Genomic DNA, 16,060 nt, shown 5'->3' with positions numbered 1-16,060 from the left:
AAAGGTAAAAAACTCTCAGTAAACTTACATTGGTTAAAAAGTATTATATTAATCAATGTATAGGGAGGAGGGGGGGGGGTTAAGACAATTAAGGAATTCTCTCTAATTTGAAGGAAGGGGTAAGGGCATGCGTTGGTAGCAAAGATCAAAAGAAAAATAAAGGGGGGGCCGGGGGGGGGGCTGATTTATACGGGGAGATCATGAAATACAAATTGATAAGTTATATTTATGAAAACATATAATGAATGTTCCCCCAACCCACACATGTTATCATTGTAATCCCCCCCTTCTTTTAAGAATCTATATATAGTCTGGCCCCTCATATATAATTTTGCATACTTTGTTGCAAAATTAAAAGTTTGTAATTTATTATTTAGAATTTGCAAAATCCACCCACATTTCAATAATATATTGCATACGCCCTAATAGAAACATTAAATCAACTTTTGCAGAAATTGATTTCCTGTAAATTAGATGATAAATTATTAATACCGTAGGGGGGATCTATACAGACTAATTGTGGCTTAAAATAAAAAGATAATATGTTTTCCCACCCTACCTGTATTCTTTATTTAAAGGGACTGCAGTAAGCATAATTTCAAGTGACCCTCCATGCAAAAATGGCAATGCCCGATTTGCTTAAAGGGACTGTAAGCGTAATTTCAAGTGCCCTCCGTGAAAAGATGGCAATGCCCGATTTGCCCAATTTGCTTAAAGGGACAGTAAGCGTAATTTCAAGTGACCCTCCGTGCAAAGATGGTAATGCCCGATTTACAATTCGGCATACCTTTATAGCTTTATTTAATCTTAAGTATCAATTAGTTATCCATGTCATAGTTTCTTTAAACTGTTTATTTTCATTTGCGGTTTCTCTGCAAAAGTGACTTGCACATTTCTTGCTGAAATGAAGCAATTGAGAAATTATCAGTATCAAATACTTTTAGAGTCAGAAATATTACGTTATCTTTTCAATAGTACTGTTGTATATCGGACATTGCCATCTTTACATTGGGGTCATTACTTGAACAAACCCTTTAACCAATGATTAGGTTTTAAATCTTCAATGGGTTCTTTCAGAAAAAAACAGTTAGTTTAAATCTATGGCCAAAAATGCTTTTATTATATGTTTAGAATTAAACTCAATAACAATTGCTGCCATCTTTTATTTAGGTCTTTTGCATAGAAGTTTTATTCCAGGGCCCAAAAGGTTATATAGCATAAATATGTGAAGTATACCTGCAATATGGAAACAGTACAACAAAATGGCCGTTTTAAACTTTTTTCCAGTAAATTCCCCTCTAACATATATTCTATTCTCTTTGTATGACCCCATCACCCCCCTTCCCCTTTTATATATTTGTTTCTCGCACCCTCTTTCCGCCCCGCGAGGTGGCATTTTTCACACATCAAGCCAATCCCTTTTATTTCTACATTCCGAAAGAGTAATTCAGGACGAAAATGTACATCCGTTGCAATGAGATTTTTGCTTTATACTTGAAACCTGATAATGAAAAGAAACTTTTTAAAAAAAAAATTATATTTCTCTTTTTTGATGTTTTTTTATGGTCGGTTATGCCTCGCTATTACCCTCTATCTTATTTTTAAGGTGTGAAATCATCCCCTGCTGATTTTAAAGCCAACACACCTAATAATGCACGGAGATTATGCAACCAGGCCTTGATCCAACCATTCAATCAAGCAGATGGTATCCTTTATCATATTATTATTATTATTATTGCATATTTACAACATATTATTAGGTTCGTAACTTTAAAGAAAAATATTGATAAGATAGAATCATCGCAAAAAAAAACTATTCGTCTATTGATGGGGTTGCCTAGAATAAGTCACACAGCGGAAGCTTTTTGGGCTTTGAACACACTCCCCTTCAGAAAATTAGGAATTTCTAATCTTATAAAATTTCTATTTCAATTTAAAGATGATCGACTGTCCCCGATATTTAAATTAAAAAAACATCAAAAACGCAAATCTTATAAACAGAAACATTGCAAAAGATTTATATCTCTATATGTCTATGACCACATATAAAGATTTATATCTCTGTATGTCTTTAGTTCTTCTTCCTGGGATTAACTTGGGGATTTGATATGTATATGAGGATACATATTTTACATCTGGAATACCAAGGAAGGATTCAGGATCAAAATAAGAAACCAAGAGGCTATGGGGCCGGTATAGCCTTTAAAGGGGGTTATAAGCTGATCCCGAATTGAATTAGGTTTTGATCGCTACTAGTTCGTCTTCTATCTGTTGGATATAAAAGGAGGACATGGTGCGTTTTAACCATTTTCTCCTTATATATACGCAACGAAGACCCCATAAATAGTCCACACAATTGTAAAATTCTCAACTCAAATTCACAAGGCTTCTTAGTTAATGATTGTCGATGAGATCATGAGTTTGACATCTCTGCGATGATACTGCACATACAACGTTGTAAAGCAAGATTTCGAAATGGAAAAGATTTAGACACCATTTGTTTAAAAGAGGCCCTAGGAAAAAATACTAATTTGTTTACTATAAAAACGTAGATTAAAACTTTAAGAACCCCTCAAGGAGCCTTTCTACAATAAAAGCTTATCCTCCGGCCTCCCTTGAATTTTTAAGGTTATAAAATCTCTAGAATACGCGTAAATGGATAAAGTTTGAGTCTACAGATGAGGTATTTTGGCTGTGACAAGCAACATAAACGGGCTCCAGCAGAAAGCTAATGGCGTCCAGTATAACATCTGATCGACAATAGCTGTGGCCAGAGCAAATTAATCGGGATGAACAGGGCTGAGATGTCTATAGAAGTACCATTGAAAAATTTTATGTGAAACTTATTGAACGTTTCTCGTATATAAAGTAATATAAAATCAGATTTGATTAAATTTGATTTGAATTAAATATCAAGGTTTATAATTTTGAAAACTGATTATTTCCAAATGTGGTATCTCTACAAAAATTACTTGCGTATTTCTATACCAGGAAAAAGTATGTGAATTATCAGAATTTAAGACTTTTAAACCCAGAAAAACGACAATATCTTCCACATTTTTTATCAGATAAAGACGTTTCAAGGGTATTGTTGTGAATCACTCTTAACTGAGCATTCGGACTGTGAGGACGGACACACAAACTGCAGAAGGGACACACAATTCTGTAAGGACGGACAGACAGACTGTAACGACGGACAGACAGGATGTAAGGACGGACACACACACTGTAAGAAGAATACACAAATTGTAAGTACGGGCATACAGACTGTAAGGACGAACACACAACCTGTAAGGACGGACACACAAACTGTAAGGACGGACACACAAACTGTAAGGACGGACGCACAAACTGTAAGGACGGACACAAAAACTGTAAGGACGCAGACACAAACTGTAAGGGCGGACACACCGACTATAAGTACTTAGGACGGATACACAAACTGTAATGACGGACACACAGACTATAAGGACGGACACACAAACTGTAAGGAAAGACACACAATATTTAAGAACGGACACACAAACTGTAAGAACAGACACACCGACTGTAAGGACGCACACACAAACTGTAAGGACGGACACAAAAACTGTAAGGACAGACACACAAACTGTAAGGACGGACACACAAACTGTTAGGACGAACGCACAAAAAATGTAAGGACGGACCCACAACTGTAAGGACGGACACACAAGCTGTAAGGACGGACACATGAACTATAAGGACGGACAAATTAGCAGAAGTGGGAATGACTACCAAGCGCTAATGTCACAATACACTGCAGCTGGGTATTATAATAATTTGTTAACATCATTAATTAATTCATCAATTAAACCAGTAATTCACTGTCCGTCCAACGAGTCCTATAGTATACTAAACCACAAATAAATGTTTACAGGCTAATAAAATAATAAACAGCAATGACGTCATGAATAGCTTAGAGGAGTGTTTTTTTTCTTATTTTGCTGAATTTACGTTGAAGGTGTGCTCAATGTTCAAAGCAAACCAACCAACGTTATACAGGGTGTCTATAAAACGCTGATTTTAGATACTAATCAGCGCTCATCATTGCATGGTTCGATTTATTAATTTTTGGGCATTTTCAAAACCTAAAATTTCAAAGGAATTAATTATTAAATTACCTAGGCTTTTAGGGCGCTTCGCGCCCATCTTCTATTTAAATTGTGAACATGTTCTTTTTGTTTACATTTTAAAACACAGAAGAAAAAAATGTTCAAGAATTTAGATTTTTTTTACAAAATTGAAAACCTTAAAAACACATTTTTAAAATTTTTATCATTCATAAACCTTCCCTGTGGTCACGTGATGTCCCACAAAAAAATTGGGCCCGATCGGTTCAGCCGTTTTGACGTTTATTGGATACAAACAGACAGACAAACAAACAAACAGACAAGCCAAATTTATATATAGATGAGATTTTTATTCTATAATATTTCTCATCATTATATCTGGATGTATGACTAAACGTACTTGATTCGAACCTAAAACGTGCACATTGGATAACAAATTTGAAAATGAAAAACTGAAAACCCTGTTTATTGTAAAACAAAAACTTGCAAAGTGTATGATAAGGCCTGAAAAGTGCTCAAATCACCTAAACGTGCTTAATTTGAATTCTGAACGTGCGATCTTAAAGAGTGTGCAATAACGGGTGATGATTAGCCTTCTTATAGATGGTTATTGTTCAAAAGTTTCAAATTCTGAAGATTGTAGTGACCCCCCATTTTTGGAGTGACATAAATGATTCACGGTAACCTTTACACCTGTGTTGTGAGATATAAATGTTTTTCTATTTGAAATTAGATTTTTTTCTGGTGATTTCTCTAATAGTAACTTACGAATTTATGTACAAGAGACAATGAAGTAAAACGTTCTTCGTTTCAGTTCCTCATGCTGTAACTCAGATAAAAGTTTAAAGGGACAGACCGGCTATGTAAGGTAGTTAAACTGAGTATGCAGTGTTGTGGACAAATTCTTAAGGATTCATTTGAGACATATAAAACTTTTCCACGATGGATAATTACTGAGTTTGAGTGCAAAGTCGACGTTCAAAATAATGAATTTGGAGGGTACGTTTTCAGAATCGATTTTTAAAAAATTATTAAACAACGACGACGAAAAATATAGTAAAAATACTAAAGTATACTATTTAGATGTTTAGGAACATATTTCTCAAAAAAAAAATGTCAATAAATCAATGTCAGAATCAATTATTTTGTCTTCATCATTATATTGAATTTCTTATTTTCTATGAATTTGTTCGCAGATTTCTTCAAATTCTTCAAATGTCGTCTTTTTAATAAAAATTCCAGAAATTCTGCAGAAAATCTTTGTAATCAAAGAGAGATTAAAGAAACTAATAATTGAATAAGATTACTTATTTTCGATGATAAGAGATAATCTTTATATGTTTTATATGTCTCAAATGAATCCTAAAGAATTGGTCCACAACACTGCATACTCAGTTTAACTACCTTACATAGCCGGTCTCTCCCTTTAAAGGAAACCATTTTGAATCTTAAAATGAAGTATCACTTATAATTAATACGTTTACAGTCCCTTTAAATAAACCGAATTTCTGATTGTTTAATCTTGTTTAATCTTATTAAATACAGTTTATCCTAGGTATAGAAATAAAAAGCTGATACAACTATTCTATGATTGATAAATCCCATTATTGGATTGTTTTAAACTCCTATTTATTCCTTTTATCGGATAATAGATACTTTAAACAAAGAAAGAACTGAAAATATGTATATTGTATAAGAAAATGAAATAAAATCTCCAGAAATAAATGAAAACTATGAGAAAGTTAACAAACAGAGAAATAGAACTAAAAGACTAACGAATTTTATACAACTTTACGTTTAACATTTTTTCTTCAAAAGGAGTTGAGTTTCTGCCACAAACTCTGATTTTCTAATCCCTATATCTTTGCAACTTGATTTTGTGGACCTCTGATATTTCAATCTATAAATTCTGTTAGATTAAATAGTCTGAGTTTGAAATATAAAAGGTTAACAACGTCAGGTTGCAAAGGATAGATGGATTAGAAAATATGAGCTCGTGGCAAAAACTCAATTCCTTTACGAAAGGCTTGAAAATACAATATAAATCAGAAACACAAACTAGAATTATTTCCCCACAGTTTCAGTAGAAGTAAATATTTCCATTTACTGATAGCGCGGATTGAAGGATTCTGTATCTCTAATTAGATGATGAGATAGATGGAAAGTTAGATGTTATACCGCCATACTATTTCTATTGGTTCAGAATAGACATCAAACACATGATTGAACCTTAATTGGATCAGGCGCTAATGGACCGACATACAGGAGTGATTTTAAAGATGGGCGCAAAGCGTCCTGTAAACCTTATCACTAATAAATATTCAAGAACAAAAATAATTGGATAATCTTCTTCTAGTTGACTGGACACATATAAATACTTATTATAAATAAATATGATTAATGGATCATTATTATATAAGTCTGATTGTCATAAATACAGATGGTGTAGACTGTAGACTACACATAAACAAGTAGAAAAATCAACTAGGATATAGAAGAATTTATCAGAGAAATCAAAATATTCGATAGATAGATATATTAACATACATTTGTCACATTGTTTAATGTTTATACTATATACAGGTTTACCCGCAAAGGATGACATTTCAATGACATCCTAAACCTCTTTAATTCTACCGATTTCAGGGTTAAACCTATATTTTGCCAAAGCAAGAAACTATTTATGAATTTTATAACTGAATTCGTCTCTGAAGTCTCATCCTTTGTGGAAAACCCTGCATATGCATAGTAGTATACAGAAGGAATATATATAAAAATAAATATCATATATATATCAAGTATATATAAATATATATCATGCATATCTTTATATGTATTTCACTTTTTAATTTTACATTAAATTTAAAAGGGAATTTTATAAACAAAATGTTTCCCGTCTGAACAAATAAAATTTTTGTACATTTTTCTATCACATAATGCGTTTTTTTAAACTAATAAAACAAAAATTTACAATAATTTTCCTCAGGAAATATAGCACTTTACTAAAATAAACAAATTATAAGAAACAAATGAAAATTTTTTTGAGATCTAAATATTTATTGTCTTATTATTTAAATTGTACAACATAGTTTACATGAATAATAACGACAAATTCGTTTACATTTTTGAGAGATTTGTATAAGGATTAAATACATACATTTCGTAAATTAAAAATTTCCAATCAAGGATACTAATAGATAGATAAAGAGATAAATAAATAGAAAGATAGACATAAAAAGGACATTAATTACTGTTCTATAGACATTAAACAAAGACAGGGTGATAAACAATTAGAATCTAAGCATGAGAGAGATAGGAAATATATAATGATTAAAATTTATAGATAAGATACCTTATCATCATAAACAGACAAACAAACAAATAAACAAAGAAAATAAAACAATCAAACTAACAAACAAACAAATAAACAAACAAATAAACAAAAAAATAAACAAACATATAAACAAACAAATAAACAAACAAATAAACAAACATTTAAAAAAACAAATAAACAAACAAATAAACATACAAAGAAATAAACAAACTGAAAAACATCCAACAAACAAGCAAACATTCAACAAACAAACAAACATCCAACAAACAAAAAAATAAACAAGCATCCAACAAACAAACAAATAAACAAACATCCAAAAGATAAACAAGCACCCAACAAACAAACAAATAAACAAACACCAAACAAACAAACAAACACAGTACATTTTAATGAACAGAAAACAAAGAGAGGCTGAATTGTAAACATAATTTTAATTCTACGCTTTTTAAGATAAACTTATAACGTGACCTTTGTGAATCAGGCAAGCAGCTCTTCTGTCAGGCGGTTCCTTGAAAAATGTTAAAATCCCGTAACAAGACAAAGACCCAATATTAAAATTTAAAAAAAATGATGATTATAGCACGATTTTATCAAAGCAATGAAATTACATTCACACAAAAAATCGTATTTCTATATAATAAGACAAGACATTCGTATATATGTTGCGAATAGCCGACCAAACGGCTGGACCAAATGGACTGAATTTTTTTGAGAGAACTCATGGGTACCCTGGGGGTAACATAGACTAAAAAAATTCTAAAATTTTTTTTTTTTTTGCAAAACTCTAATTTTTTAAAAAAATTCCACGGGCAACGCCGGGCCCTTCAGCTAGTATTGCATATAATTCTTTTCAATTAAAGTAATCCAATTTATTTTCCCCCCTAATTCTTATTGCATTTATTTGCTTGGTACAACATTTTACGTGTTTCGCATATATCAAAACCAAGAACCAGTCCTAAATCTATGTATTTCAAAATGCTTCTCTACATTTATGTTTTTACTTGTTTTTGTTTTTTGATAACCTCGTATCACAACAGCCCTCAACATCATGCAAAAATGGACGCTACAACAACCAAACAATAACCAATGATTTTATGACTTTTATATCTTAGCTGTGAGTAAGACAGAAATATTCACCAAAACCATCTTAAACAAATAATAATCTAGAAGTGCGATCTAAGAAACATGTCTCGTACTTTTGGAGAGCAGGGGCGGATACAGGGGGGGCGGGGGACATTCGCCCCCCTAGGATTTCGAGGCACTCAGAAGAAAATAAAAATGTGCTTTGCATCTTGATGTTTTTGATTCTATTTTTGGAATTTTTTGTTCCTATTTTCAGAATAGCTTCTCAATAGCATGCTTAAGGGAAAGAAACTCTAGTGCAAAACAGGAAAAATATCTGTCTTAATAAACTATAATGTGTGAAAAGTTAAAAATCTAGATTTTTAGTCTTCAGTCATTAATTTTGACTCTTTTTGAGTCTTTTAAGTAAAAAAAACTTTCCCCCTGTTGGAGAGAAAACATTTATGAAAATAATTGCACATGTGTGAAGATTGAANGAGATAGGGAATACGGATATATCTATATATTTATATATTGGATATATATATATATATTTATGTTTGAAGTATAAACTAAAACAAATTTGAGAGGGAGACGGACGCTGGCTTCATGGATTTATAAATTTTTCCCGTTTGGACTTTCCAATGTGAATTGTATAAACATCGCTGGTTGGAGAAAAGATATTACATATTAGATATGATAGATAAACTTAAACCATACAATGCATTATGATGTATAGCTTAAATATTTTTGAAAATTTTATTCAAATATTATTAACTACAGTTTCGTTGGAAAATAAAATTCATTTGTTTATGCTTATAAATGAATTCCATGAATTTAAAGGGACTGATAGTTGTAATTTCAAGTAATCTTCCATTAAAAATATGGACATTTCAGATTCACAACGGTACCCTTTAAATCTTTCTCTGATCAACAATGTGGAAGATAACGTGGTTTTTCAAGCTTCCAAAGTGTTTAATTTTCAGAATTTCCTCCCATTGTACCTGGAGAAGTAATCCACAAGTCACATTTATCGATAAACCACATTTGAAACAACACATATATAAACATGGACATCAAACACATTCTTGAAGAGACAAAGCTTCCAAGGGTACAATAGTAAATTGTACCACTCTATTAAAGAAACGTTTCTCTTGATTTGTTACTACTCAAATAAATATCTTCTTGTAATATACATTTAAAGAAAAAATGGGACACCACATCCATTTTGAAATAGATGACCAATCCCTTTATAAGTTCCTTGCAGACACTGAAGAAATTAAGAAACCAACTTTCTCCCTGCTGAGTGCCGACTAAGCCTGACATTTGTCTAGCAGCTATTATGCGCCGGAGACAAAAAGCTTTTTGTGAGGTGATAACAAAACTGCATCTTAATGACTGTAGTATAGTTACTCGTCATTCCCTATTTTAATTGAAAATGCAGTTTTTGCAGCTGCTATACAGGGTTACCCACAAAAGATGAGACAACTTTACAAAATTTATTCAGTTTTTTAACTGACATTTATTATTGCCTCGAGCCATGCATTTGTTTCTTTCGTTCCATAGACAAATAAATTACATAACACTAGAAAAAAGACATAAAACGGAAGACCAAATTTAACATTTTTAAAGAGTTTCTGGTCGTCGTTCGAGTTTCTACTCTCTTTGTGGCTAATCCTTTATTAATGTATGTCTCAAAATATCCGTAGGTTAAAACTGTTGAGTTTAAATTTTGCTAATCTCTAACAACGCTATAGGAACCTTTATCAATTGTGTCAACTTATTATGTTAGAGAGGACAATGATTTTAGTTCTTCTTGCAAGATACCAGTGATATTAGGAATTAATTTAATCCGTAGCTTAGAATTAAACAAGATAACTGCTTGATCCAGGGATTAAACAAGATAACTGCTTGATCCAGGGATTACAACGAAAAAGTTTTGACCTCTGGGAACATTTTTAGATATTTAACAAATTGATGAATGGTGGATGTAGGACAAGGGTATGAATTAATGAATGATGAATGGTGGATGTATGACAAGGGTATGAATTAATGAATGATAAATGGTGGATGTATGACAAGGGTATGAATTAATGAATGATGAATGGTGGATGGATGACAAGGGGATGATTTGATGAATGATGAATGTGGATGGATGACAAGGGTATTAATTAATGAATGATGAATGGTGGATGTATGAAAAAGGGGATGGTTTGATGAATGATGAATGGTGGATGGATGACGTGGGGATGAATTAATGAATGATGAATGGATGACAAGGGGATGACAGGATGAATAGGTGAAAAGAGAATGAATTGATGAATGGATGACAAGAGGATAAATTGATGAATAAGGAATGGGAGACAAGTGGATGACTTGATGAGTGGATGACAAGAGGATAAATTGATGAATGATGAATGGTGAATAGATGACAAGGGGATGAATTGATGAATGATCAATGATGGCTTGGTGCTCATTATCCATGCAATCTTTCAACATCCATCCAAGTCACAGTGTTGGTGTCACTTTTTACTAGAAAATTATACTTTTTAGAAATCACCGATTTCACTATGAAGAGTTTTTAGTCCTTCATATGGGTTACAGTTTTGAACGGTGCAGGGTAACAGTTTTGAACGGTGCAGCTACATTAAACTAAGCTGCTTTGCTTTGCAACCTGATTGGGTAAACCTTTGATATTTCAAACTTAGATTTATTGATCTAACAGAATTCATAGTGTCAAAAACTCAATTCATTTTGATAAAATTAAGAAGATTTGAAAGATCTCGTGAAATGAAAAAAGTTTTGAATTTCTAGTATGCTGCGGTCTTGTAAATTTTCTCCTTCTTATGCGTAAATCTTTATGAGAAGAGCTATGAGGTCACAAAGTCGAACTAGTGATTTGTCAAAAATTTGACCTGGAACCCTTATATCCGTATAAGAGTAAAGTTTGTGTTTGTTTTTACCTTAAAAATGGTGAATATTGCCTATGTATATTTTCAAAATTAGTTAAATTACCAAAAAAAAATTTACTTCTTTAGAAATAAAAGACGTAAGGTAAGAACAAAGAATAGATATTTTTAAAACTGCATTTGGGGGGGGGGCTTTAGAGGCTGAGCCACCCCCCTTCCTTGGAAAAGTGAAAACTATGTGTCCCAACTTTTGAGGGGGTTTTAATCCCCAACGGAGATAAGCTCTTGGCCTTGGAAAAAGTTTCCTGTATACGCCCTTGCTTGACTCTCGTTAGTAGTGTACTCCCAGTATTCAGATATCCATTTAATTTTAAACTAGTTTTGTAGTAAAATAATAGTCCCTAATTGTATCCATAGTTCCAAAATATTTTTCGTAATTTTCACGAGCACTCTCCGTATTACTAAATCCTTGGTTGCGTGTTTATATAAAGTATTTCTACTTAACACAGGGGAGTGTTTTATTGATTTTAAACTATACAATGTTACGCTATGTAAAAATGTAAAAATCACTTAACTTAGGGGAATTTTAATAAAATCAACACAAGCGTTTTAATGTAGAATTCTGGCAATTGCCTTCATTACCCCATCAATATTTAGATAACCCAAAGTGGAAAATAATCAACTTTCAGCTAGAAAAATAAGAATATCTCAAACATGCTTTATCAGAAGGGTACCTTTGTGAATCAAGATGCCACTTCATAATTTAAAAACATTGAAATTAGGCTTACAGTCCCTTTAAAATGTCCGTTTGACAATGTCTGTAGATAAGGTTATAAAGCAAGCTTTCCTTGATTATTTATTATTTTGATTAATTACTCCAGTTTTTGTTAAATCCCCTCCCCTTCCCCTACTTGTGTTTATACGTCATCGGCCTAACCACAGAATATCGTCCGCGTATCGTCAGACCGGGACGGAACTGCAGCCTGAGTCGCCGGTTGAGAAACCGTATTCTAACTTCTACTCAGCAGCTCAGCAGTCAGTACTCGGAGATATTCCGCCCAGTCTGAGTCTCTTTTCCATATAGACGTGAAAGCTCTCGCTGTTAATTCTATCTGAACTCGTTTAAACTATCTCTTTATCTCTCTGCTAAATTGAGATAACGACTAAAAGAATAAAAAACAGTGAAAATTATTAGGATATAAAAAACGGTAAAATTATATAAATTTTAGATATTATATGCTAGAAAGATATTGTATCTAAATATTTAATCAAAGTTCAGGCATAATTTTTTAAAATCAAACCTTTCTAATTTACAAATAATAAAAATGAAATTGATAATTAATAATTTTCAACTTTTTCATTATTTTATATATGTTCCAAAAAAATGGGTTTTGTAACAAACCCTGATTTAACTTTCTATAGGGCTAAAGCATAATTGTGTGTCTTATTTTACAAAAAGTTTGAACAGATTATTTATACGTTTTTTCTTTGCTGTATCTGTGCAATCCATCAAATCCATAAACAAGTGCGGGTCCTATGTATGTCAAATTACAAATGTGATAATACAGGTGGAAAACGCAATTATTTTCTTCGTATTCCAGGCTCCATGGACCTGGTTTTAGTTTTAAACCTTAAGGAAAGTTGATGAAGCTTCGTGGGAATATTGTCTTGAGTTTTCATTCATTTAGTGCTAGATTTTGTTAGTTTCGTAGTTAGTTTCGTAGGAATAACAAAATTTCTTTCAGTAGAAAATTAAAAGTGACATGTTTTTGTCCACGAGCGACATAATTGCGTTTAAGAGTGACATTTTTTGGCCAAGTTTTTCTTTAAAAGTGACCATTATTTTTGGCCCAGGAGTGACAAGATTTTCTTTTAGTAGTTTATTCAAATGATCCTCCATTAAAAGTTACATATCTGATTCACAACAGTACCCTCTCTAAACATTTATCTGCATATTAATGTAAGAGATATCAATGTTTTTCCATCAAACAATTGACTATTCTCTATGAAAGTGATTTGCGGATTTATGAGAATGTATTTCTTTTTTAAAAATGTCTATTTTTGTCTCAAATTTTGTCTCCTAGTCAGGGGGGTGCCGGCCGCCGGACTATATTGACTGGGACACCCTAAATACAGCTGTTTTATTTCTCTTTCTAAGCTATAACCACAAAATAAGCATTATTTTAGAATCAGTCAATAAAAATATTGTACTTTTGTATTTTCTGCATTTATGCATTCCAATATTTAGAATTGCTCTCAGTTCTCTGTCTCAGATAGTTTAACAATTAAAAGAAGAAAAGATTTTAAGAAATCTCTTTTTTATCCTAGAATAGGATTCTTCATTTTGCCTTTTTTTCAAGAGGAGACGTCAGACGGATAAAAATCCCTTTTAGAATTTAGGGGAAACAATTTCGTCAGAAAATTTTCTTTTGGATATTTTTCTTCCAGTATTTTAAAAAGTGCCAAGGGAATAGGGAATGGGGATTGGAAGAATGTTTTATAAATTCATTAAGATACATACATTCAACATATCACAAATTATTCTAATTGGGATAATAATTAGTAAATGAAAAAATAAGTTGATCACTGTCATGCAATAAATAGTTCCTCTTGTATAGAATCTATTCAAACTGCTAAACTGTATCTAAACGGGTGTTTATTAAAACAAATGTTCTATGTTTAAAGAGAAACTGTCGTCATAAAAATTCCCTTCAAAAAGTGAACGGTCCCTTTAAAAATAAGGAACTCGATTCACACCGGTACCTTTGAAACCTTAATCTGATCAATATTGTGAGAGATATCGTCGTTTTCTTCAAGCTTCAAAAAAGTGGCTAGTTCTGATAATTTTCTATATTGTTTACGGAGCAGAATTAAAGCCACTTTTGAAAATGATAGATCTTCATGGAGGGTCTCTTTAAAATAGGTCTGAGGTCCCTTTAAGACAAACCACGAAGAAGCTTGGTTTAACTTGTGTTTGGATTTAATGATTTCCTCTTTAAACCCTGAAACACCCCTCAAGCAGTTCTAAATACTTTTCTTTAGCTTAAAGCGTGCCAGCACCTACCTGTATATTCTGAGGAGGCCCGAGCCCCTTCTTGGAGATAGGGAATACGAAAATATAAAAGAAAAAAACAGGGGCAATTGGTGAAATGTCATATCTATCTATCTATCTATCTATCTATCTATCTATATATCTATCTATCTATCTATCTATCTATCTATCTATCTATCTATCTTCTAATGTTTACACGTATATTCTTGTCTCCCATCAGTGTTCCTTGAACTACGTGTATTTCATGTATTTTGTCTTCCTTACCACCATAATAGGTTATAGTCGTCTATCTATCTATCTATCTATCTATCTATCTATCTATCTATCTATCTATCTATCTATCTATCTATCTATCTATCTATCTATCTATCTATCTATCTATCTATCTATCTATCTATCTATCTATCTATCTATCTATCTATCTATCTATCTATCTATCTATCTATCTATCTATCTATCTATCTATCTATCTATCTATCTATCTATCTATCTATCTATCTATCTATCTATCTATCTATCTATCTATCTATCTATCTATCTATCTATCTATCTATCTATCTATCTATCTATCTATCTATCTATCTATCTATCTATCTATCTATCTATCTATCTATCTATCTATCTATCTATCTATCTATCTATCTATCTATCTATCTATCTATCTATCTATCTATCTATCTATCTATCTATCTATCTATCTATCTATCTATCTATCTATCTATCTATCTATCTATCTATCTATCTATCTATCTATCTATCTATCTATCTATCTATCTATCTATCTATCTATCTATCTATCTATCTATCTATCTATCTATCTANGAAATTGAGGAGGGAGGGGTCAAAACTTTTAATTAGTTCTAGAGAGACTAGACTGAGTGTTCAGAATGATTTTGTTAATAGTTCTAATTAAGTAATTATAACTTGGTGTAGAATTTATAAGAACTGCGATGAGACCTTAAAGGGACTGTAGGCGTAATTTTAAGTGACCCTCCATTAAAAAAGGGGGCATGAAGGATTTTCAAAGGTACTTAATTCTTAATGATAAATAATGTGGGGAAGCTAACGTCCTTTTCCTAGTTCAAAAAAGTGTTTAAACCTAATAATTTCTCCAATGTTTTTGAATCAGGAATTTCGCAAGTCACTTTTGCAGAGAAGCCACTAATGAAAGTACAGTTTTCAAAAAACATAAATATTTAATTTATGTCTGATTAGACAAAGTTTTTTTAAGGTATCTTCGGGAATCGGATATGCATTAATCGAGGACAACTTGAAAACGCGTTTCCTGTCCCTTTATAATTGAAAATGTTGCTTTTGGCATAAATCAATCAATTAATCAATTACTTTTCACAGAGAAATGAAAGCAACGAAGAAAGGTTGTATTTCAATTTTTTGATATTTTGAAGATTTTTAACTGTTAGCCTCAATAACTTAAAATAAATCAACTATTTGACGTTGAAAACTTTTTTAAAATTTGACTTCATGTTGTCTATTTAGCAGATATGAAGGGTTAATGAAGTTGTAACTCGAGATGGAACACACATTTCTTAGCTTCACTAACTGAACCAGGGTGTTGGGTTACAAAAGTACCCCCTCCCCCTTCCCACTCCCC

The 16,060-nt window shown here is 32.1% G+C and overlaps 1 protein-coding gene across 1 annotated transcript in view; it reads left to right on the top strand.

The window, feature by feature from the left end:
- The first annotated feature begins 15,458 nt into the window (after positions 1 to 15,458).
- LOC111704744 (uncharacterized) overlaps positions 15,459 to 16,060 on the top strand; it is a 15,177-nt gene continuing 14,575 nt past the window's right edge. The window contains exon 1 of the mRNA XM_023477078.1: positions 15,459 to 15,475. Within this exon, the coding sequence (XP_023332846.1) occupies positions 15,459 to 15,475 (17 nt within the window). The remainder of the gene's footprint in view (positions 15,476 to 16,060) is intronic.

Source organism: Eurytemora carolleeae, unplaced genomic scaffold (genome assembly GCF_000591075.1).
Source record: "Eurytemora carolleeae unplaced genomic scaffold, Eaff_2.0 scaffold259, whole genome shotgun sequence".
Classification (NCBI taxonomy): Eukaryota; Metazoa; Arthropoda; class Copepoda; order Calanoida; family Temoridae; genus Eurytemora; species Eurytemora carolleeae.
Note: the sequence above shows the minus strand (reverse complement) of the source record. Positions and strands in the feature narration are given on the sequence as shown.